Source organism: Aphelocoma coerulescens, chromosome 12 (genome assembly GCF_041296385.1).
Source record: "Aphelocoma coerulescens isolate FSJ_1873_10779 chromosome 12, UR_Acoe_1.0, whole genome shotgun sequence".
Taxonomy (NCBI): domain Eukaryota; kingdom Metazoa; phylum Chordata; class Aves; order Passeriformes; family Corvidae; genus Aphelocoma; species Aphelocoma coerulescens.
This window is the reverse complement of record NC_091026.1, coordinates 9077641-9100961: the sequence shown is the minus strand read 5'-3', so window position 1 is coordinate 9100961 and position 23321 is coordinate 9077641. Positions and strand designations below refer to the sequence as shown.

Sequence of the window (23321 nt, the reverse complement as noted above, 5' to 3'; positions counted from 1 at the left end):
TCTAGATTGTTTCTGAGAGGGGATCAATAAACAGATAGGAGGACATGTAGCATAGACAATTGAGAATTCCTTGGAAATGGCTTTCTGTATGAGAGGTGGTGGCTCAATCAGCAGTAATTCTGGCTGCAGATACCTCCACTAAGGTCCTCACTCACCTGCAGTTGAAGTCAGTGGTAGTTTTTCACTCGACTTCTTAAAGAAACCTTGGATCAGATTCCTGCTGCTTAATGTCACACAGACTTCTTTTTTATTTTGTCCTAGAATCTTCCCTTTACTCAGCAGCCAGAGGTATTTGGCTTGCATGAAAATGTGGATATTGCAAAAGATCTTCAGCAAACTAAGACCCTCTTTGAATCTCTGCTTTTAACACAAGGAGGAGGCACTCAGGGAACTTCTGGGGGTGGTGACAACACTCTTTATGCAATTGCAGATGATATTCTCAGCAAGGTATTGTATTATACAAATGACTTCAATTTCTCTTTTTACAAAGTAGAAATTCCTTAAGTTGAGTCAGTGTAAAGTAGATTTCATGTTGAAAGAAAAGCATTCTGGAAGGAATTTAGTGCAATGTGAAAGTAAGAACTGGTGTGGCTGTAACAGACCACAGCTATATTTCAGTTGAAAGAAGTTTTATTAAATAGGCAGAAGACAGGAGGAGAGAAAACAGAGCAAAAAGAACTTGAAAGAACAGTTCATTTTTTCACGTGAACAAATTTAAAATTAATAAATTGAAACATATTTATAACCTTCCATGATATTAAAAATTCTCGGTGTTTTCTAAAAGATGAACATTAGAACCCTCGTAACTTTTATTTAAACTACTGAACACTGTATTGATAAGATACTAATCAGAAAGTTTAGTGGTATCTATTGCTCTAAAAATCTTTACATTTGCATACCTTTAATGTAAAATCATAATGATCTATGATTTCTGAATGTGTTGTCATTTCTGAATGTGTTGTCATTTCCAGCTTCCAAAGGATTTTGACATTGAAAGCTGCCTAATTAAATATCCTGTGAGATATGAAGAAAGTATGAACACTGTGCTGGTGCAAGAAATGGAAAGATTTAACAAGTAAGAATGTTCTATTTTATTAAATGTACCAGAAATCATTCCATTTATAAAGAGAAATTTCCACAAATCATATTCTCTAAGCCCTGTGTTGTGTGAAATATTTTTTTTGTTCCCTTTCAATTGCCTGCAGTGATATCTGCAGTCCAAGCACCATTGCTCCTTGTAGACAGTCAGAGTGTAGGATAGATGTCAGGGAAAATGAAATGGCAAAATTAACTGAAAGATAAAAGAAGGGAATATGAGGAAGTACTGGGAAAAGAGAATGCAAACAATATTTTATATTCTTTTTCTTTTAACTTCACTTTCCCTTTCACAATCTTTATCCTCAATTTTATTTTATTTTATTTGTATTTCTGGTCTATAGAGTAATAGGGTTAGAAACTGTGATACATGCACAGTTATAGTTTATGAAAGCTTTTCCATGATAGACATATTTCTGTGTATTTCTTTATTGTCTCATATGTGCTCTGTTTGACGTTTTTACTTTTTTCCCCCTTTTTCTTATGCCTTTTTTTCCTTATGCCTGATTTTCACAATTATTCTCCTAAGACTACAAACCTAGAATTGCATTTATTTTTCTCCTTGAGTCCTCAGTCTCTTTTTTGACTTTGTTTTCTAATTTTCTTTCTTATCTTTGCCTGCCTCTCCATTCCTTTTTCTGTTTTTTCTGTGTCCTCTTTCTTTTCCATTTGTCTCTTCACATCTGCTACTTAATTTTCTCCCAAATGCTCTCTGGCCATAAATCTCCAAGTTATCCTTATTGCAGACCCTACCCACCTCTTCTTTTGCAATCTAAACCTTTTTCCTTCATCTAGTATATGGTGGATACATTTGGAGTTCCAAATTTATCCTCTTGCCAAACAATTCAGAGGATATCAGAGATAACGAATTTATTACTGTTCCTAGTCTTAAATAAATCTGCACAAATGCACAAATCCATGACTTTACAGACATGGCTTATTGTGCATATATCTATAGAGGTATATAGACATAAAAGCTGTAAAAGTACTGTAGATGCCTCCATAATCCACTTCTTTTATTTCTTTCTAATGACATTGTAATGTTTAGCAAATGCTGCAAAATGTGTGAAAATTGTTTTGTTTTTTAATTCTAGTTTAATCCGAACTATTCGCATTACTCTAATTAACCTGAAGAAAGCCATTAAAGGACTGGTTGTTATGGATGCTGACCTGGAGGCTCTGTCTGGAAGTCTCCTTGTTGGAAAAGTTCCTGAGAAGTGGGCACAGCATTCATACCCAAGTCTAAAACCTTTAGGGAGCTATGTTGTAGATTTGCTAGCAAGGCTGAAGTTTTTACAGGTAACGTACTAGTGGCAGGGCTGCCAGTTATTTAATCTACTTTTCCATATCATTTTTATTTATTGGGAAAGGAGTGATAGGCTTTGTTTAGATTTTCTGAGTACAATTATGTAGAAAATAGTCAAAGAGTATGGGATTCCTGTCTTTCTGATTATTCAATGTTTTGCTTTCCTCTCTCTAGGATTGGTATGAATTAGGGAAGCCTGCAGTTTTTTGGCTGTCAGGATTCTATTTTACTCAAGCTTTCCTAACTGGAGCCATGCAAAACTATGCTAGGAAGCACAGGATCCCTATTGACCTTCTAGGATATGAATTTGAGGTATGGATAAGTTATAAATTAATATTTTATTAATATGACTCCTGATGTGGTGAGATATAGTAAATAAATCCTAACTGAAAAGTTCATTTTGCAACTGACTGCAGTCTGCAGACATGCAATTAATTATTTGGTAAGGCTGGCAGGACTAAAAAAACATCTGTAGAAGAGGTATTCTTGAAGTGATTAATTCTATCACTGGACACAGAGCTCTGCTCAAGAAAACAGCCTATCCAGTGTATATTTTTCTGTGTGATTAAAGCCTCTTTTTATAACCTACAAGAAAGGTAATTAACAAACCCAGAGAAGTCTGCTGTCTCTACAGATATGTTTAAAAGTAGCACTGAAAGGAAGGGTTACTGTATTATTCTCAGTTTGGATTGATCTGAAAATTGTCAATTGGCATAATAGCTCAAAAAGCAAAAGAGCTGTGAAAGTTTAATGATGTGGAACACTTATTTCTTGCAGGTTATTCCTCAGGATACTGCTGATACTGCACCAGAGGATGGTGTTTACATCCACGGATTATTTTTAGACGGAGCTCGCTGGGACAGGGCCAAGTCAGTAGCCAAGTGTTTTATTGTGGTTCTGGAAAGTTTTTTTCAGTGCTCAAACAAGACTGGTTTAAATATTTTAACTGATACTTTTCATATTATTGGAATAACACACCAAATTAAGTCCTCTTTCATGCATGGAAAATGGTCAAGAAAAACCAAACGAGCAAGCCAGTAGCAACCAAAAAACACCCACCAAACCCTTCAAGCCACAAACAATTACTTTGTTGCTTTCTCTCTCCAGGGGAATGTTAACTGAGCAGTATCCCAAGGTGCTCTTTGATGCCATGCCTATCATTTGGATAAAGCCAAGTGAGTATGATTTCTCTGATGTCTGAGCTATTCAACAAGAAAGTGCAACAGTGGTTTCCTTTTCTTACTGAAGATCCCTGAGGAGTACTTTTGACTGACTTACAGAGACTGAGTGTTTTACCTCCTGTGATGTAGCAGGGTTTGCCCAGGTTATTTGTAGCTCTGTGATAGCTGTCTTTCCTACTAGGAAAATAATTTTCACAACTCTTGTTTTCTTTGATTGCGAGGACTAAATCCCTGTTTTTATTTATGCACAGAATCAGGACTTACTACTGCAACTGTTGACTTAGGTGTTAGCAAATAGGCAGTATTAAAATTTGCTACTTTTTCTGCTTGAGCCTTCTCTTGAGGTTGGATGAATTTGTTCAGACCTGCATGATTTTAGGCTTTGTACAAATTCCATGTAAGCAGTCTGGGCATACAAAGAGTTCCTGCAGAGTTCTGTCCTTGGATATCACATGACTTGAATTGCAGTGAGGTTCTCTGGCAACTGGACCAGAATTGTTGTAGAGCTATGAAAAACTCATGCATAAGCTATGTATTACCTAGGTAGCTATTCAGATTTTACTGTGTCTTTGGGTATTGCAAAGCTGGTAGAATCACAGGAAGGCATTGAGTCCTGAGCACAAATTGTAGCTAAATTAGTTGGGTTTAAGAACCAAACAAACCACACAAGAAAACACAAGAAGCAAACCAGGTAATTTTGTTCTATTGCTTGCAAAACCATTTTGCATTTTTATTTCCCTGTAAAGGTGTTACTGTAAATACTTAACGTTTGCATGTAGATTATGTTTCTGCCAAATCGATCTGCTGAATGTAATGCATTATTTTGGGTTTTTTTGAAGCTGTAAAATGGGACATAAAGGAGTCTAATGCCTATGTTTGCCCACTCTACAAGACAAGTGAGCGCAAAGGGGTCTTATCCACTACTGGGCATTCCACCAACTTCGTCATTGCTTTGAAGCTCAGCACGGACCAGCCAGTCCAGCACTGGATCAAGAGAGGTGTAGCCTTGCTGTGCCAGCTGGATGACTGACTGTGGACAGTTCACATACAGACTTCACAACATCTTGTTCTCTTTGCTGGCTTACAGAGGAAGTGGAACTTAGTGTGTAAAAGAAACATCTGGAGGTTTTTGTATTGTAAGAGGGCATACAAATACTTTCTGACCCTCAAGCTTTTGACTTAATTGAGTATGTATTATTATTATGACCATCTTTACAATCTGTAAGCAATACAGCTGGGATTTTAGCCCTTGGGAATATTATTAAAGTGTGAACATCCATTTTGTGCATTAGTTGAATATCACAAAATATATTTTCATGGAAAATGAAAGTAGCCTGTGCTGAGAGAAACATTACAGGTAATAAACTTGATTCTGCACTTTTGTTTTCTTTAAAAATAGTTTTCAAAAATTACTGAAGCATTCTTTCCTGATCTCCTCTAGCAAAGAACTGTTTCCACCTTGCATTCAGATACAGCCATCATCAGTTCTGTGTATGGATCTCTCCATAAAATACAGTAGGAATAAGTGAAGCACATAAAGGTCCCACTCCATCCTACCATCACTCTTACAACTGGGCATCTGTGTGCCCCATTTCCCTGCTTTTTGGGTGTTAGACTAGTGTAAGTCTGGCTTTCTGAAACTGCTTTTCCCTTTAAAAACTCTATGTTTATTTTTCACTTGCTTTTTTATTTATATTAATGCAAATTGTGATTAAGGAATCAGAAACCTGTAATAATTTTAATAGAGTTTTTGTTTGATTTTTATTTGCTTGTTTATGTTTACTTTTATTGTTTTAGTTTTTCTTCTGTCTCACTCTTAAGCAAGCTCTTAACACCACCTTCAGTTTGCTCTCCTAGGACAGCACTAAAGAATTTTCTTTTCACAGCGTAGTACTTACTGCTATAGTTCTGAAATTCTTATTTCAAAAATCAAAAGCATTGTTGCAAAAAACCTGGACTTTAAATTCCTTCTTTTGCTGGCACCACTTGTCAGGTCAGATTATTAAACATAACTGACGTGTGTGAAAGAAACGTGGAGAAAGTCCCAGAGTATCTTATGATCAGGTATTTATAGTGAGCTATTAATGGACATGGGCTCTGCAGAGATTGTTTACAATCCTGAAAATGTCACTTTCAACTTAATAATCGCTTCTTCAAAGGCTGGGGTCTTCCCTCTTTCAGGTGAGGAAACCCAGTGTATTTTCTCAATTCATAGGAAAATTAGTAGTATCTTTAGGAAAAAAATGTTGTCTCGATTTAAGATGTTTATGTACTCACTGAGCCATAGTATAATCAATTACTAACAGTTTCTTGCTGTATATGTTGCTAATATATTTCTCTTTTTGCTACATGTGCATGTGCAATTACAGAGCAAGGCCTTGTAATCACATGTTAGGTGGATCAGGTAACAAATTAAATGACGCAGGTTTGCTGTGAATTACTGCTGCCCAACTTTAAGATGTTTCTAGAATTATTCCAAGCTTTGTAGTTGGCATGCTGACAACTTCCTTAAATTTCCTGTGCTCATTCTTTTTGCCATGGTATTTATTTGCTTCCAGTTTTACTTTATTTTTTTTTTTTTTTTTAACCTTGCCCTGTAGTTTAGTTTAGTTTTGTTTTGTTTTTTCAGGCCAACTCTCTTGAAAGACAGAAGTGGAAACTTTGATGAGCTAAAACAGATGAGAGGTTTGAACCTAACAGAACATCTGAGATCGTGAGTATGCCAGGAACAGCATGACTGCTTAAGCATATAATAGCATAGTCATTTCTTTAACTGCTTTTCATTTCTCTTTATACTGACACAGTGATTGCTATTTCTATTACTCCAGATCTAACCTGAAGATTTAACATCTGCTTCTAATTAAAAAGCAGTATTTCCCTACAAAAGTGATCCATGTTGTGCTGATTTGCCATGAATACTTCTGTGTATATGATTGATGGTGATTCTGATGAGGAAATCCCTACCCAACGAGCTATTCAGGAAAGCTTACAAGATAGGTATAAAATTGAAACAAGTGGCAGTGCAACAGAGATTGAAAGGTAATAAGTTATTCTTTCTGTTTGGGGTGTTTTCTGGTCATTATTGTAAGCATTTAGTAGACCTTATTTTCCTCTGTAACTACATATGTTGTATTGTGCTGACCTTGTCTCATGGATACTGGAAAGCACTGGTAGCTCCCTGAAAAGTTTCCTTGAAAATATGGGATGTATGAAACTTTCAGATGATGTTTTACATCAATATTTAATTAGTATAAGGCTTTATGAAGAAGATAAGTAGGTGATGTAAAATTAGACTGGTAAGGGACCTTCCCCTCATTTTAGCATTTAATTTGTTGGCCTTTGTGTGAAAAGTTCAGTATTTATTGTGTCAGGAAAAGACCAACAAGAAAAATGTTTCAATGTGTTAAACCCTTACAAAACCAATGTAACTTAGAGAAATCTAACATGTCTTGTAAATCTTGAGTATTTAAATTAAGGTATAATTATATCCTGACCTTCACATGAGTTTTTACTTCTCATTTTATTCTTGTCCTGTTTATGCAGTTTCCAGTATACTGCAAGCAAAGAACATGGGCAGATCATTGCAGCAATTCGGACAGTTAAGTACAAATACACCACTCTAAGCCTACATCCCAGGAATGGCTGAGCAATGCCTACATTTTATTTGATCACCTGATTTAAGGGCAGCTTTTCTTTATATAGTGTTGGGAGGAGTATGGAAACAAAAAACAAGACATCCAAAAGCTAACTTATTAGATAGGATCATGGAAGTGGGATGGGTTCAAGTGTCACCCCTTTCAGAAATTCCAGTGCTTCGTCTCCTGAAATTAGGGGAAAACTCCAGGCCTTTCTTTTAAAATGAGCAAGATAAACTGGTGGGATAATTGCACTCAATGTATTAGTTGCCTGAATTTTGTCTTGTGATGAGTAATGGGATATGTGTCTGTGTTAAAATATAACAGGCCAGGAGGAGGCCTTGAAGAAGTTGGTGAGGCACAGTTCTGCTTTTGAAGAAGCAGATCAGCAAGGCTGGCTTCCTGTGCATGAAGCTGGAGCACAGCTAAATAAGAACATCCTTGAAATAACTTTAAAAGGTACAAAGTCCTTCTAATTTTCCACCAAAAAGTTCTACAAAGTAAAGTTTGATGAATCATCCAACTTCAAATGTGTTCTGCTTTTCTGTATTTCAGCCTCCCGTGACATTACGTGGGAACAGACCACTCTCAAAGGGGAAACGCCTCTCTTGGTGGCAGTAAGAAACTGTTTTGTGGACAATGTCCACTTTCTCCTGCTCAATGGCTGCAATCCCAATGTTAAAAATGAAGAAGGAGATTCTCCTTTAGTTATAGGTGAATACTGTTTTTAGGGGTGGAGAGGTGAGGGAATGAGGTGAGAATATAGTTATACATTTTAGGTTTCAGTGCGACATATTTGACTTCAATGCCTGAAATATTTTGCTAGAAGGAGAAAAAAATTGTTAATCTCAGCACTGACTGTGTCTGTCCCTGTCTGTTTTTCTCACATGATAATTAGCTTTCTCCATGAAGTGCAGAGTGTCGTCCTCTGCTTTGCTTGGCATCATTTCTGCAGTGGTGCCAGGTAACGAGTCCTTCTGCTTCTTCATGCTATCGCTGCCCTTCATATCTGCAGGCATAAAACAAGGATATTCTCTGTCCACATGGTATCTCCTTCATTGCATCAGCCTCCCTTTCTCCAAAACCCGTGGTAATTGGCTTTAATTTTCAAAAATTGTAGCCAACCAGCCGCGTGTATCTGCAGTATGTAGAGTGCAAAGTCTCTAAATAGTCCCTATTTAGGCACTGCTGGCATTAGTCCAAAGATGACAAGTGAAGGAGACAGGCTGACATTCTCTGTTTGCTTCTCTTTAATATTTTGTAATTTAGGAATAAGACCGCATACCTAGTATAGTCCTAGTATAGTCTTGCACCCACACTCTTTGTGTGAATGCCACTTTAATGTTTTCTAAATGCACTATCATTTTCTTATATAGACAGGTCACCTTAGGGCATGCCTGAGAAGACTGTTTTGTGGGGAATTTTACATGATGGTTAAGCAGCCCTGGAACTGGATTGCACGAACTGTTTGGATACTGGGTTCTCTCACGTTTACAGTTACACCTGTCTGGTTTTTGTAAACTAAAAGAATTTAAATGTATTGTATGTAAGCCAAAAACAATGGTTTTGATGAATAAGAACCAAACCCTTTGCTGGCCCAGTCCTAGGAGCAATTCTGACTGGATTCAAAACAATTTGGATGTTCTTGTTCCCAGGATTACATAAACATATCTAAAATCAAGGATCCAACATGAAGGTTTATGCTCACAGTGGTTCTGTTGGTGAAGAAGATAATTCAAAATACCGTATCACTGTGGGGTTGGAGATATTAATTACAGATGGATATTTACAGTGACTACTGTGAAAATCCTTGCTGCTTCTTCCCAGGTGCAGATGTTCTTTCACAGGCAATGTGTTGCGGGGGGGGGGGGGGGGGGTCCCGGGAGCAGGGGAATCCAGCCAGAGTCACGATACAAACACTGATACGATTCGAGCATCGTGCTCCTGTTTTACTGTTCCGTTACACCAAGTTATACTTTTTCCAAAGTTCACTCCCCTTTCCCATGAGAAAGCCTCGAAGCAGTGGGGGAGCTGACTAGTGTATACCTTTTCCCAAGGCTGTTCAAGGCTGCCAGCTAGCAGGTGCCTTGCAAGCCTGTTTTCAGCCTGAGGCCCTGTCAGGGGTACTTCTGCAACAGCCCTGGGATGCCCAAGCTCTCCTGGGGTATCCTGTATTCCACAAGGAATCCCTCTACAGCAATGGATTGTGCTTCTGTGTTACAGTGGGGATTACTGTAACACGATGCACCAAACAAAGCACCCGTGGAAAAGAAATATATATGGACTGATTCTTGATAGACATTTCAGAGAGATGTTTATTTCTCCAGCCGCATGGCCGGGGCGCTGCCGAGGAACTCCTACAATCACGGGACCAAGGGTCCTTGCCCGCACAGGGGAACACAAAACAACCAATGGGGGAGCGAGGCTGACCAGGGGCAGGGAAACCCCCCTGCCTCCCCCCCAGGGCCCCCTCCCAGGACCGCATGGCGGGGGGAAGGGACCCCAACGGCCACTCTGACATCAGCAACGTGCACCCAAAATGGGGGCAGCGATGGCCTCAGTCCCGCGCCACCCATTTGAGGCTGCCCCCTTGGGAACCGAGGTTCTGAGATGGGTCCGAGCCTTCGGTCAGAGCGGAACCAGGGCAGGGGTTCCTGCAGCAAGTGCAGGGTCAACTGCCAGGCCCTGGGGCAGCCATCGAGCGTGGCACTGTTGGCAGAAAGGGGCTGTTCAGGCAGTGCCACTCCAGGGCTCCTGGCCCTGGCAGTCGGCTGCCCAACTTTTTACACTGACTCCGATGGAAACCCAGAGAATTCAGTGGGAGTTTTCTGTGTGCATCTGACTGGGAGAGCTTGAAACAGTCCTCGACTCCGAAGTCAAATGCAGGAGGGATGCTTTTCCCACATGAAAGGCACTTTTGCCGGTTTGGTCCATGCTTGCCCTTGGCCCTGTCCTGTGGCTCCTGTCTCGGCGACTCCTCGACCGGACAGGTGGATTTGGGCCTGGACCTTGCTGGCAAGAGCGGTTGCGTCAGGGGGATGTCTCTGATGGTGTCCCCCCGCGCCTGGGCCTCTCAGCATTTGGTCCTGTCCTGTGGCTCCTGTCTCGGCAACGTCTCGACCAGACAGTTCGATTCAGGGCCCAATGTTGCTGGCGAGAGCAACTTTGCCTGTGGTCACGTCCAGGACTTTTAGGACGGCTGCCGTCCTCAGGGTCTGGGCAGCTGCTGTCTGATGACCCTGATGTTGCCTCACTTTCTGTGCCGGGGCTGCTGCTCTCCAGCCAGGAAGATTCCAGCAACGGCTCCAATGCTGCATGTTGGGTGCTGCTGCGTTTTCTGCTCTCTCGAGATGCAGATGGAGGAGACAGACCTGATGGCACCGGGCTGCCAGAGCTGTGGCTGATGGCCTCGGCTTCTGGGGAGCCATGGGAAGGCTCCAGTCCTGACTGGCTGGTCAGGCTGGAGCCATTGAACTCTGCCTCATGGCTGGAGGCTTAAAAGGGAAGCAGGAAGGTCAAGGGCCTGCCGGGCCAGGGCCAGGGCCAGGCCAGAGCAGTGCCCTCAGCCCTCCAGGAGCGGACGGGTGCTGCCAAGCCCAGGCTGGGCACTGATCCCAGCCCAGCGACACCCGGGTGCTTTGCCTCATGCGCGTGCCCAGACCAGCACAGCAGGCATGCTGCAGGGGACAGAGCCAATGGCACCGGGCACCTCTGCGGGGCTCTTAGCCCGCAGCATCGGCCCCAAGGGCTGCTCTGGCCCTGCCTGCCTGGCTGATGGGCAGGCCTGGAGGCCTTGGGGAGCAGGGGACAGCTCGGGCACGGACGTCCCAACAGCTGCCCCCGGCCCAGCTGGGCCCCCCTTGGGGAGGAAGGAGGCTCCCAGGCCCAGCATGGCTGGGCAGCTCCTGCCTCCCCCTGCCTCCGCTCCGGGCCCCACGCTGGCTGCCCCGACAGCCCCTGCGCCAGGCTGCGGGAGGGCTGCTTTGCCCTCACCTGGCTCTCTGGCATCAGGGGCCTCCTGTTCCCTGTTGCCCATGGTTCCGGTCAGCAGTGAGTCCCTGGGCAGGAGCACTGCGGTCTCCTCCAGGTGCTCGTCCTCTCTCTCTTTGGGAGAAAGAAGAGTGCGGGGCGTTTGCAGAGCAGGCCCAGAGCCACGAGGGCACTACTCCCTGGTGAGCCCTGCTCCTGTCCTCCTTTTCCTCCCGTCACAGCGTCGAGGAACACTGCTGTCTCCTCTGGATGTTCCTCCGCTGCCTCTGGGAAGGGAGAGGCAGGTGAGCCTGCAGCACAGGCCCAGAGCCCCGAGGTGTGGGGCTCCTCTGGTCCCTGGGCAGCCCCGTCCCTGTCCTACCTTCTCCTCCCGTTGTCAGGCGGCACTGACACACGGCCTGAGCCCAGCCTTCCCTCTTGTGGCCTTGGTCACACGGATCACCGTGGCCGCTCTGACATCAGCAACGTGCACCCAAAATGGGGGCAGCGATGGCCTCAGTCCCGCGCCACCCATTTGAGGCTGCCCCCTTGGGAACCGAGGTTCTGAGATGGGTCCGAGCCTTCGGTCAGAGCGGAACCAGGGCAGGGGTTCCTGCAGCAAGTGCAGGGTCAACTGCCAGGCCCTGGGGCAGCCATCGAGCGTGGCACTGTTGGCAGAAAGGGGCTGTTCAGGCAGTGCCACTCCAGGGCTCCTGGCCCTGGCAGTCGGCTGCCCAACTTTTTACACTGACTCCGATGGAAACCCAGAGAATTCAGTGGGAGTTTTCTGTGTGCATCTGACTGGGAGAGCTTGAAACAGTCCTCGACTCCGAAGTCAAATGCAGGAGGGATGCTTTTCCCACATGAAAGGCACTTTTGCCAGTTTGGTCCATGCTTGCCTTTGGCCCTGTCCTGTGGCTCCTGTCTCGGCGACTCCTCGACCGGACAGGTGGATTTGGGCCTGGACCTTGCTGGCAAGAGCGGTTGCGTCAGGGGGATGTCTCTGATGGTGTCCCCCCGCGCCTGGGCCTCTCAGCATTTGGTCCTGTCCTGTGGCTCCTGTCTCGGCAACGTCTCGAGCAGACAGTTCGATTCAGGGCCCAATGTTGCTGGCGAGAGCAACTTTGCCTGTGGTCACGTCCAGGACTTTTAGGACGGCTGCCGTCCTCAGGGTCTGGGCAGCTGCTGTCTGATGACCCTGATGTTGCCTCACTTTCTGTGCCAGGGCTGCTGCTCTCCAGCCAGGAAGATTCCAGCAACGGCTCCAATGCTGCATGTTGGGTGCTGCTGCGTTTTCTGCTCTCTCGAGATGCAGATGGAGGAGACAGACCTGATGGCACCGGGCTGCCAGAGCTGTGGCTGATGGCCTCGGCTTCTGGGGAGCCATGGGAAGGCTCCAGTCCTGACTGGCTGGTCAGGCTGGAGCCATTGAACTCTGCCTCATGGCTGGAGGCTTAAAAGGGAAGCAGGAAGGTCAAGGTCCTGTCAGGGCCCGGGCCAGGGCCAGGGCCAGGCCAGAGCAGTGCCCTCAGCCCTCCAGGAGCGGACGGGCGCTGCCAAGCCCAGCCTGGGCACTGATCCCAGCCCAGCGACACCCGGGTGCTTTGCCTCATGCGCGTGCCCAGACCAGCACAGCAGGCATGCTGCAGGGGACAGAGCCAATGGCACCAGGCACCTCTGCGGGGCTCTTAGCCCGCAGCATCGGCCCCAAGGGCTGCTCTGGCCCTGCCTGCCTGGCTGATGGGCAGGCCTGGAGGCCTTGGGGAGCAGGGGACAGCTCGGGCACGGACGTCCCAACAGCTGCCCCCGGCCCAGCTGGGCCCCCCTTGGGGAGGAAGGAGGCTCCCAGGCCCAGCATGGCTGGGCAGCTCCTGCCTCCCCCTGCCTCCGCTCCGGGCCCCACGCTGGCTGCCCCGACAGCCCCTGCGCCAGGCTGCGGGAGGGCTGCTTTGCCCTCACCTGGCTCTCTGGCATCAGGGGCCTCCTGTTCCCTGTTGCCCATGGTTCCGGTCAGGAGTGAGTCCCTGGGCAGGAGCACTGCGGTCTCCTCCAGGTGCTCGTCCTCTCTCTCTTTGGGAGAAAGAAGAGTGCGGGGCGTTTGCAGAACAGGCCCAGAGCCACGAGGGCACTACTCCCTGGTGAGCCCTGCTCCTGTCCTCCTTTTCCTCCCGTCACAGCGTCGAGGAACACTGCTGTCTCCTCTGGATGTTCCTCCGCTGCCTCTGGGAAGGGAGAGGCAGGTGAGCCTGCAGCACAGGCCCAGAGCCCCGAGGTGTGGGGCTCCTCTGGTCCCTGGGCAGCCCCGTCCCTGTCCTGCCTTGTCCTCCCGTTGTCAGGCGGCACTGACACACGGCCTGAGCCCAGCCTTCCCTCTTGTGGCCTTGGTCACACGGATCACCATGGCCACTCTGACATCAGCAACGTGCACCCAAAATGGGGGCAGCGATGGCCTCAGTCCCACGCCACCCATTTGAGGCTGCCCCCTTGGGAACCGAGGTTCTGAGATGGGTCCGAGCCTTCGGTCAGAGCGGAACCAGGGCAGGGGTTCCTGCAGCAAGTGCAGGGTCAACTGCCAGGCCCTGGGGCAGCCATCGAGCGTGGCACTGTTGGCAGAAAGGGGCTGTTCAGGCAGTGCCACTCCAGGGCTCCTGGCCCTGGCAGTCGGCTGCCCAACTTTTTACACTGACTCCGATGGAAACCCAGAGAATTCAGTGGGAGTTTTCTGTGTGCATCTGACTGGGAGAGCTTGAAACAGTCCTCGACTCCGAAGTCAAATGCAGGAGGGATGCTTTTCCCACATGAAAGGCACTTTTGCCAGTTTGGTCCATGCTTGCCCTTGGCCCTGTCCTGTGGCTCCTGTCTCGGCGACTCCTCGACCGGACAGGTGGATTTGGGCCTGGACCTTGCTGGCAAGAGCGGTTGCGTCAGGGGGATGTCTCTGATGGTGTCCCCCCGCGCCTGGGCCTCTCAGCATTTGGTCCTGTCCTGTGGCTCCTGTCTCGGCAACGTCTCGACCAGACAGTTCGATTCAGGGCCCAATGTTGCTGGCGAGAGCAACTTTGCCTGTGGTCACGTCCAGGACTTTTAGGACGGCTGCCGTCCTCAGGGTCTGGGCAGCTGCTGTCTGATGACCCTGATGTTGCCTCACTTTCTGTGCCGGGGCTGCTGCTCTCCAGCCAGGAAGATTCCAGCAACGGCTCCAATGCTGCATGTTGGGTGCTGCTGCGTTTTCTGCTCTCTCGAGATGCAGATGGAGGAGACAGACCTGATGGCACCGGGCTGCAAGAGCTGTGGCTGATGGCCTCGGCTTCTGGGGAGCCATGGGAAGGCTCCAGTCCTGACTGGCTGGTCAGGCTGGAGCCATTGAACTCTGCCTCATGGCTGGAGGCTTAAAAGGGAAGCAGGAAGGTCAAGGGCCTGTCAGGGCCCGGGCCAGGGCCAGGGCCAGGCCAGAGCAGTGCCCTCAGCCCTCCAGGAGCGGACGGGCGCTGCCAGGCCCAGCCTGGGCACTGATCCCCGCCCAGCGACACCCGGGTGCTTTGCCTCATGCCCGTGCCCAGACCAGCACAGCAGGCATGCTGCAGGGGACAGAGCCAATGGCACCGGGCACCTCTGCGGGGCTCTTAGCCCGCAGCATCGGCCCCAAGGGCTGCTCTGGCCCTGCCTGCCTGGCTGATGGGCAGGCCTGGAGGCCTCTGGGAGCATGGGACAGCTCGGGCACGGACATCCCAACAGCTGCCCCCGGCCCAGCTGGGCCCCCCTTGGGGAGGAAGGCGGCTCCCAGGCCCAGCATGGCTGGGCAGCTCCTGCCTCCCCCTGCCTCCGCTCCGGGCCCCACGCTGGCTGCCCCGACAGCCCCTGCGCCAGGCTGCGGGAGGGCTGCTTTGCCCTCACCTGGCTCTCTGGCATCAGGGGCCTCCTGTTCCCTGTTGCCCATGGTTCCGGTCAGGAGTGAGTCCCTGGGCAGGAGCACTGCGGTCTCCTCCAGGTGCTCGTCCTCTCTCTCTTTGGGAGAAAGAAGAGTGCGGGGCGTTTGCAGAGCAGGCCCAGAGCCACGAGGGCACTACTCCCTGGTGAGCCCTGCTCCTGTCCTCCTTTTCCTCCCGTCACAGCGTCGAGGAACACTGCTGTCCTCTGGATGTTCCTCCGCTGCCTCTGGGAAGGGAGAGGCAGGTGAGCCTGCAGCACAGGCCCAGAGCCCCGAGGTGTGGGGCTCCTCTGGTCCCTGGGCAGCCCCGTCCCTGTCCTGCCTTGTCCTCCCGTTGTCAGGCGGCACTGACACACGGCCTGAGCCCAGCCTTCCCTCTTGTGGCCTTGGTCACACGGATCACCATGGCTGCTCTGACATCAGCAACGTGCACCCAAAATGGGGGCAGCGATGGCCTCAGTCCCGCGCCACCCATTTGAGGCTGCCCCCTTGGGAACCGAGGTTCTGAGATGGGTCCGAGCCTTCGGTCAGAGCGGAACCAGGGCAGGGGTTCCTGCAGCAAGTGCAGGGTCAACTGCCAGGCCCTGGGGCAGCCATCGAGCGTGGCACTGTTGGCAGAAAGGGGCTGTTCAGGCAGTGCCACTCCAGGGCTCCTGGCCCTGGCAGTCGGCTGCCCAACTTTTTACACTGACTCCGATGGAAACCCAGAGAATTCAGTGGGAGTTTTCTGTGTGCATCTGACTGGGAGAGCTTGAAACAGTCCTCGACTCCGAAGTCAAATGCAGGAGGGATGCTTTTCCCACATGAAAGGCACTTTTGCCAGTTTGGTCCATGCTTGCCCTTGGCCCTGTCCTGTGGCTCCTGTCTCGGCGACTCCTCGACCGGACAGGTGGATTTGGGCCTGGACCTTGCTGGCAAGAGCGGTTGCGTCAGGGGGATGTCTCTGATGGTGTCCCCCCGCGCCTGGGCCTCTCAGCATTTGGTCCTGTCCTGTGGCTCCTGTCTCGGCAACGTCTCGACCAGACAGTTCGATTCAGGGCCCAATGTTGCTGGCGAGAGCAACTTTGCCTGTGGTCACGTCCAGGACTTTTAGGACGGCTGCCGTCCTCAGGGTCTGGGCAGCTGCTGTCTGATGACCCTGATGTTGCCTCACTTTCTGTGCCGGGGCTGCTGCTCTCCAGCCAGGAAGATTCCAGCAACGGCTCCAATGCTGCATGTTGGGTGCTGCTGCGTTCTCTGCTCTCTCGAGATGCAGATGGAGGAGACAGACCTGATGGCACCGGGCTGCCAGAGCTGTGGCTGATGGCCTCGGCTTCTGGGGAGCCATGGGAAGGCTCCAGTCCTGACTGGCTGGTCAGGCTGGAGCCATTGAACTCTGCCTCATGGCTGGAGGCTTAAAAGGGAAGCAGGAAGGTCAAGGGCCTGTCAGGGCCCGGGCCAGGGCCAGGGCCAGGCCAGAGCAGTGCCCTCAGCCCTCCAGGAGCGGACGGGCGCTGCCAGGCCCAGCCTGGGCACTGATCCCCGCCCAGCGACACCCGGGTGCTTTGCCTCATGCCCGTGCCCAGACCAGCACAGCAGGCATGCTGCAGGGGACAGAGCCAATGGCACCGGGCACCTCTGTGGGGCTCTTAGCCCGCAGCATCGGCCCCAAGGGCTGCTCTGGCCCTGCCTGCCTGGCTGATGGGCAGGCCTGGAGGCCTTGGGGAGCAGGGGAGAGCTCGGGCACGGACGTCCCAACAGCTGCCCCCGGCCCAGCTGGGCCCCCCTTGGGGAGGAAGGAGGCTCCCAGGCCCAGCAGGGCTGGGCAGCTCCTGCCTCCCCCTGCCTCCGCTCCGGGCCCCACGCTGGCTGCCCCGACAGCCCCTGCGCCAGGCTGCGGGAGGGCTGCTTTGCCCTCACCTGGCTCTCTGGCATCAGGGGCCTCCTGTTCCCTGTTGCCCATGGTTCCAGTCAGGAGTGAGTCCCTGGGCAGGAGCACTGCGGTCTCCTCCAGGTGCTCGTCCTCTCTCTCTATGGGAGAAAGAAGAGTGCGGGGCATTTGCAGAGCAGGCCCAGAGCCACGAGGGCACTACTCCCTCGTGAGCCCTGCTCCTGTCCTCCTTTTCCTCCCGTCACAGCGTCGAGGAACACTGCTGTCTCCTCTGGATGTTCCTCCGCTGCCTCTGGGAAGGGAGAGGCAGGTGAGCCTGCAGCACAGGCCCAGAGCCCCGAGGTGTGGGGCTCCTCTGGTCCCTGGGCAGCCCCGTCCCTGTCCTGCCTTGTCCTCCCGTTGTCAGGCGGCACTGACACACGGCCTGAGCCCAGCCTTCCCTCTTGTGGCCTTGGTCACACGGATCACCATGGCCACTCTGACATCAGCAACGTGCACCCAAAATGGGGGCAGCGATGGCCTCAGTCCCACGCCACCCATTTGAGGCTGCCCCCTTGGGAACCGAGGTTCTGAGATGGGTCCGAGCCTTCGGTCAGAGCGGAACCAGGGCAGGGGTTCCTGCAGCAAGTGCAGGGTCAACTGCCAGGCCCTGGGGCAGCCATCGAGCGTGGCACTGTTGGCAGAAAGGGGCTGTTCAGGCAGTGCCACTCCAGGGCTCCTGGCCCTGGCAGTCGGCTGCCCAACTTTTTACACTGACTCCGATGGAAACCCAGAGAATTCAGTGGGAGTTTTCTGTGTGCATCTGACTGGGAGAGCTTGAAACAGTCCTCGACTCCGAAGTCAAATGCAGGAGGGATGCTTTTCCCACATGAAAGGCACTTTTGCCAGTTTGGTCCATGCTTGCCCTTGGCCCTGTCCTGTGGCTCCTGTCTCGGCGACTCCTCGACCGGACAGGTGGATTTGGGCCTGGACCTTGCTGGCAAGAGCGGTTGCGTCAGGGGGATGTCTCTGATGGTGTCCCCCCGCGCCTGGGCCTCTCAGCATTTGGTCCTGTCCTGTGGCTCCTGTCTCGGCAACGTCTCGACCAGACAGTTCGATTCAGGGCCCAATGTTGCTGGCGAGAGCAACTTTGCCTGTGGTCACGTCCAGGACTTTTAGGACGGCTGCCGTCCTCAGGGTCTGGGCAGCTGCTGTCTGATGACCCTGATGTTGCCTCACTTTCTGTGCCGGGGCTGCTGCTCTCCAGCCAGGAAGATTCCAGCAACGGCTCCAATGCTGCATGTTGGGTGCTGCTGCGTTTTCTGCTCTCTCGAGATGCAGATGGAGGAGACAGACCTGATGGCACCGGGCTGCCAGAGCTGTGGCTGATGGCCTCGGCTTCTGGGGAGCCATGGGAAGGCTCCAGTCCTGACTGGCTGGTCAGGCTGGAGCCATTGAACTCTGCCTCATGGCTGGAGGCTTAAAAGGGAAGCAGGAAGGTCAAGGGCCTGTCAGGGCCCGGGCCAGGGCCAGGGCCAGGCCAGAGCAGTGCCCTCAGCCCTCCAGGAGCGGACGGGCGCTGCCAGGCCCAGCCTGGGCACTGATCCCCGCCCAGCGACACCCGGGTGCTTTGCCTCATGCCCGTGCCCAGACCAGCACAGCAGGCATGCTGCAGGGGACAGAGCCAATGGCACCGGGCACCTCTGCGGGGCTCTTAGCCCGCAGCATCGGCCCCAAGGGCTGCTCTGGCCCTGCCTGCCTGGCTGATGGGCAGGCCTGGAGGCCTTGGGGAGCAGGGGACAGCTCGGGCACGGACGTCCCAACAGCTGCCCCCGGCCCAGCTGGGCCCGCCTTGGGGAGGAAGGAGGCTCCCAGGCCCAGCATGGCTGGGCAGCTCCTGCCTCCCCCTGCCTCCGCTCCGGGCCCCACGCTGGCTGCCCCGACAGCCCCTGCGCCAGGCTGCGGGAGGGCTGCTTTGCCCTCACCTGGCTCTCTGGCATCAGGGGCCTCCTGTTCCCTGTTGCCCATGGTTCCGGTCAGGAGTGAGTCCCTGGGCAGGAGCACTGCGGTCTCCTCCAGGTGCTCGTCCTCTCTCTCTTTGGGAGAAAGAAGAGTGCGGGGCGTTTGCAGAGCAGGCCCAGAGCCACGAGGGCACTACTCCCTGGTGAGCCCTGCTCCTGTCCTCCTTTTCCTCCCGTCACAGCGTCGAGGAACACTGCTGTCTCCTCTGGATGTTCCTCCGCTGCCTCTGGGAAGGGAGAGGCAGGTGAGCCTGCAGCACAGGCCCAGAGCCCCGAGGTGTGGGGCTCCTCTGGTCCCCGGGCAGCCCCGTCCCTGTCCTGCCTTGTCCTCCCGTTGTCAGGCGGCACTGACACACGGCCTGAGCCCAGCCTTCCCTCTTGTGGCCTTGGTCACACGGATCACCATGGCCGCTCTGACATCAGCAACGTGCACCCAAAATGGGGGCAGCGATGGCCTCAGTCCCGCGCCACCCATTTGAGGCTGCCCCCTTGGGAACCGAGGTTCTGAGATGGGTCCGAGCCTTCGGTCAGAGCGGAACCAGGGCAGGGGTTCCTGCAGCAAGTGCAGGGTCAACTGCCAGGCCCTGGGGCAGCCATCGAGCGTGGCACTGTTGGCAGAAAGGGGCTGTTCAGGCAGTGCCACTCCCGGGCTCCTGGCCCTGGCAGTCGGCTGCCCAACTTTTTACACTGACTCCAATGGAAACCCAGAGAATTCAGTGGGAGTTTTCTGTGTGCATCTGACTGGGAGAGCTTGAAACAGTCCTCGACTCCGAAGTCAAATGCAGGAGGGATGCTTTTCCCACATGAAAGGCACTTTTGCCAGTTTGGTCCATGCTTGCCCTTGGCCCTGTCCTGTGGCTCCTGTCTCGGCGACTCCTCGACCGGACAGGTGGATTTGGGCCTGGACCTTGCTGGCAAGAGCGGTTGCGTCAGGGGGATGTCTCTGATGGTGTCCCCCCGCGCCTGGGCCTCTCAGCATTTGGTCCTGTCCTGTGGCTCCTGTCTCAGCAACGTCTCGACCAGACAGTTCGATTCAGGGCCCAATGTTGCTGGCGAGAGCAACTTTGCCTGTGGTCACGTCCAGGACTTTTAGGACGGCTGCCGTCCTCAGGGTCTGGGCAGCTGCTGTCTGATGACCCTGATGTTGCCTCACTTTCTGTGCCGGGGCTGCTGCTCTCCAGCCAGGAAGATTCCAGCAACGGCTCCAATGCTGCATGTTGGGTGCTGCTGCGTTCTCTGCTCTCTCGAGATGCAGATGGAGGAGACAGACCTGATGGCACCGGGCTGCCAGAGCTGTGGCTGATGGCCTCGGCTTCTGGGGAGTCATGGGAAGGCTCCAGTCCTGACTGGCTGGTCAGGCTGGAGCCATTGAACTCTGCCTCATGGCTGGAGGCTTAAAAGGGAAGCAGGAAGGTCAAGGGCCTGTCAGGGCCCGGGCCAGGGCCAGGGCCAGGCCAGAGCAGTGCCCTCAGCCCTCCAGGAGCGGACGGGCGCTGCCAGGCCCAGCCTGGGCACTGATCCCCGCCCAGCGACACCCGGGTGCTTTGCCTCATGCCCGTGCCCAGACCAGCACAGCAGGCATGCTGCAGGGGACAGAGCCAATGGCACCAGGCACCTCTGCGGGGCTCTTAGCCCGCAGCATCGGCCCCAAGGGCTGCTCTGGCCCTGCCTGCCTGGCTGATGGGCAGGCCTGGAGGCCTTGGGGAGCAGGGGACAGCTCGGGCACGGACATCCCAACAGCTGCCCCCGGCCCAGCTGGGCCCCCCTTGGGGAGGAAGGAGGCTCCCAGGCCCAGCATGGCTGGGCAGCTCCTGCCTCCCCCTGCCTCCGCTCCGGGCCCCACGCTGGCTGCCCCGACAGCCCCTGCGCCAGGCTGCGGGAGGGCTGCTTTGCCCTCACCTGGCTCTCTGGCATCAGGGGCCTCCTGTTCCCTGTTGCCCATGGTTCCAGTCAGCAGTGAGTCCCTGGGCAGGAGCACTGCGGTCTCCTCCAGGTGCTCGTCCTCTCTCTCTTTGGGAGAAAGAAGAGTGCGGGGCGTTTGCAGAACAGGCCCAGAGCCACGAGGGCACTACTCCCTGGTGAGCCCTGCTCCTGTCCTCCTTTTCCTCCTGTCACAGCGTCGAGGAACACTGCTGTCTCCTCTGGATGTTCCTCCGCTGCCTCTGGGAAGGGAGAGGCAGGTGAGCCTGCAGCACAGGCCCAGAGCCCCGAGGTGTGGGGCTCCTCTGGTCCCTGGGCAGCCCCGTCCCTGTCCTGCCTTGTCCTCCCGTTGTCAGGCGGCACTGACACACGGCCTGAGCCCAGCCTTCCCTCTTGTGGCCTTGGTCACACGGATCACCATGGCCACTCTGACATCAGCAACGTGCACCCAAAATGGGGGCAGCGATGGCCTCAGTCCCGCGCCACCCATTTGAGGCTGCCCCCTTGGGAACCGAGGTTCTGAGATGGGTCCGAGCCTTCGGTCAGAGCGGAACCAGGGCAGGGGTTCCTGCAGCAAGTGCAGGGTCAACTGCCAGGCCCTGGGGCAGCCATCGAGCGTGGCACTGTTGGCAGAAAGGGGCTGTTCAGGCAGTGCCACTCCAGGGCTCCTGGCCCTGGCAGTCGGCTGCCCAACTTTTTACACTGACTCCGATGGAAACCCAGAGAATTCAGTGGGAGTTTTCTGTGTGCATCTGACTGGGAGAGCTTGAAACAGTCCTCGACTCCGAAGTCAAATGCAGGAGGGATGCTTTTCCCACATGAAAGGCACTTTTGCCAGTTTGGTCCATGCTTGCCCTTGGCCCTGTCCTGTGGCTCCTGTCTCGGCGACTCCTCGACCGGACAGGTGGATTTGGGCCTGGACCTTGCTGGCAAGAGCGGTTGCGTCAGGGGGATGTCTCTGATGGTGTCCCCCCGCGCCTGGGCCTCTCAGCATTTGGTCCTGTCCTGTGGCTCCTGTCTCGGCAACGTCTCGAGCAGACAGTTCGATTCAGGGCCCAATGTTGCTGGCGAGAGCAACTTTGCCTGTGGTCACGTCCAGGACTTTTAGGACGGCTGCCGTCCTCAGGGTCTGGGCAGCTGCTGTCTGATGACCCTGATGTTGCCTCACTTTCTGTGCCGGGGCTGCTGCTCTCCAGCCAGGAAGATTCCAGCAACGGCTCCAATGCTGCATGTTGGGTGCTGCTGCGTTTTCTGCTCTCTCGAGATGCAGATGGAGGAGACAGACCTGATGGCACCGGGCTGCCAGAGCTGTGGCTGATGGCCTCGGCTTCTGGGGAGCCATGGGAAGGCTCCAGTCCTGACTGGCTGGTCAGGCTGGAGCCATTGAACTCTGCCTCATGGCTGGAGGCTTAAAAGGGAAGCAGGAAGGTCAGGGGCCTGTCAGGGCCCGGGCTAGGGCCAGGGCCAGGCCAGAGCAGTGCCCTCAGCCCTCCAGGAGCGGACGGGTGCTGCCAAGCCCAGCCTGGGCACTGATCCCAGCCCAGCGACACCCGGGTGCTTTGCCTCATGCCCGTGCCCAGACCAGCACAGCAGGCATGCTGCAGGGGACAGAGCCAATGGCACCGGGCACCTCTGCGGGGCTCTTAGCCCGCAGCATCGGCCCCAAGGGCTGCTCTGGCCCTGCCTGCCTGGCTGATGGGCAGGCCTGGAGGCCTTGGGGAGCAGGGGACAGCTCGGGCACGGGCGTCCCAACAGCTGCCCCCGGCCCAGCTGGGCCCCCCTTGGGGAGGAAGGAGGCTCCCAGGCCCAGCATGGCTGGGCAGCTCCTGCCTCCCCCTGCCTCCGCTCCGGGCCCCACGCTGGCTGCCCCGACAGCCCCTGCGCCAGGCTGCGGGAGGGCTGCTTTGCCCTCACCTGGCTCTCTGGCATCAGGGGCCTCCTGTTCCCTGTTGCCCATGGTTCCGGTCAGCAGTGAGTCCCTGGGCAGGAGCACTGCGGTCTCCTCCAGGTGCTCGTCCTCTCTCTCTTTGGGAGAAAGAAGAGTGCGGGGCGTTTGCAGAGCAGGCCCAGAGCCACGAGGGCACTACTCCCTGGTGAGCCCTGCTCCTGTCCTCCTTTTCCTCCCGTCACAGCGTCGAGGAACACTGCTGTCTCCTCTGGATGTTCCTCCGCTGCCTCTGGGAAGGGAGAGGCAGGTGAGCCTGCAGCACAGGCCCAGAGCCCCGAGGTGTGGGGCTCCTCTGGTCCCTGGGCAGCCCCGTCCCTGTCCTGCCTTGTCCTCCCGTTGTCAGGTGGCACTGACACACGGCCTGAGCCCAGCCTTCCCTCTTGTGGCCTTGGTCACACAGATCACCATGGCTGCTCTGACATCAGCAACGTGCACCCAAAATGGGGGCAGCGATGGCCTCAGTCCCGCG

At 53.3% G+C, this 23321-nt stretch overlaps 3 protein-coding genes across 5 annotated transcripts in view; 2 read left to right on the top strand and 1 right to left on the bottom strand.

Annotated features, from left to right (window-relative positions):
- Positions 1–4870, top strand: part of DNAH12 (dynein axonemal heavy chain 12) — a 59620-nt gene extending 54750 nt beyond the window's left edge. The window contains exons 69-75 of the mRNA XM_069028251.1: positions 262–447; positions 972–1075; positions 2190–2394; positions 2576–2713; positions 3179–3270; positions 3509–3576; positions 4422–4870. Coding sequence (XP_068884352.1) covers positions 262–447; positions 972–1075; positions 2190–2394; positions 2576–2713; positions 3179–3270; positions 3509–3576; positions 4422–4612 — 984 coding nt within the window. The 3' untranslated portion in view covers positions 4613–4870. The remainder of the gene's footprint in view (positions 1–261; positions 448–971; positions 1076–2189; positions 2395–2575; positions 2714–3178; positions 3271–3508; positions 3577–4421) is intronic.
- Positions 4871–5540: 670 nt separating this feature from the next.
- LOC138117711 (ankyrin repeat and SOCS box protein 14-like) lies at positions 5541–9078 on the top strand. Of its 3 annotated transcripts, XM_069028254.1 has the most exons (7): positions 5541–5763; positions 6212–6295; positions 6411–6621; positions 7126–7181; positions 7545–7676; positions 7773–7931; positions 8594–9078. In XM_069028254.1, the coding sequence occupies exons 3-7, from the start codon at positions 6494–6496 to the stop codon at positions 8605–8607; spliced, it is 489 nt and encodes a 162-aa protein (XP_068884355.1). In that variant the 5' UTR covers positions 5541–5763; positions 6212–6295; positions 6411–6493; the 3' UTR covers positions 8608–9078. The 3 variants fall into 3 exon arrangements, with proteins under 3 accessions (XP_068884355.1, XP_068884353.1, XP_068884354.1); XM_069028252.1 differs by having other exon boundaries at positions 5603–5763; positions 7773–9078; XM_069028253.1 differs by lacking the exon at positions 5541–5763 and adding an exon at positions 5921–6122 and having other exon boundaries at positions 7773–9078.
- Positions 9079–16043: 6965 nt separating this feature from the next.
- On the bottom strand, positions 16044–22861 carry LOC138117786 (uncharacterized). Its single transcript, XM_069028348.1, has 9 exons — positions 22819–22861; positions 21998–22312; positions 20884–20994; positions 20063–20377; positions 18949–19059; positions 18118–18442; positions 17446–17657; positions 17014–17124; positions 16044–16507 (listed from the first exon to the last, which is right to left on the bottom strand). The coding sequence occupies exons 1-9, from the start codon at positions 22859–22861 to the stop codon at positions 16044–16046; spliced, it is 2007 nt and encodes a 668-aa protein (XP_068884449.1).
- Between the last annotated feature and the right edge of the window lie 460 nt (positions 22862–23321).

What these genes read in the sequence shown, in the direction of transcription:
- LOC138117711 (XM_069028252.1), top strand. Translation starts at nt 6,494, where the DNA reads ATGAATACTTCTGTGTATATGATTGATGGTGATTCTGATGAGGAAATC. An exon ending in CATTGCAGCAATTCGGACAG is followed by an intron (nt 7,182 to 7,544) that starts TTAAGTACAAAT and finishes AAAATATAACAG; the next exon opens with GCCAGGAGGAGGCCTTGAAG. An exon ending in CCTTGAAATAACTTTAAAAG is followed by an intron (nt 7,677 to 7,772) that starts GTACAAAGTCCT and finishes TCTGTATTTCAG; the next exon opens with CCTCCCGTGACATTACGTGG.
- LOC138117786 (XM_069028348.1), bottom strand. Translation starts at nt 22,861, where the DNA reads ATGGGCAACAGGGAACAGGAGGCCCCTGATGCCAGAGAGCCAG. An exon ending in CCGTCCTAAAAGTCCTGGAC is followed by an intron (nt 20,995 to 21,997) that starts GTGACCACAGGC and finishes TTTCTCCCAAAG; the next exon opens with AGAGAGAGGACGAGCACCTG. An exon ending in AGTCCTGGACGTGACCACAG is followed by an intron (nt 17,658 to 18,117) that starts GCAAAGTTGCTC and finishes TTCTGCCAACAG; the next exon opens with TGCCACGCTCGATGGCTGCC.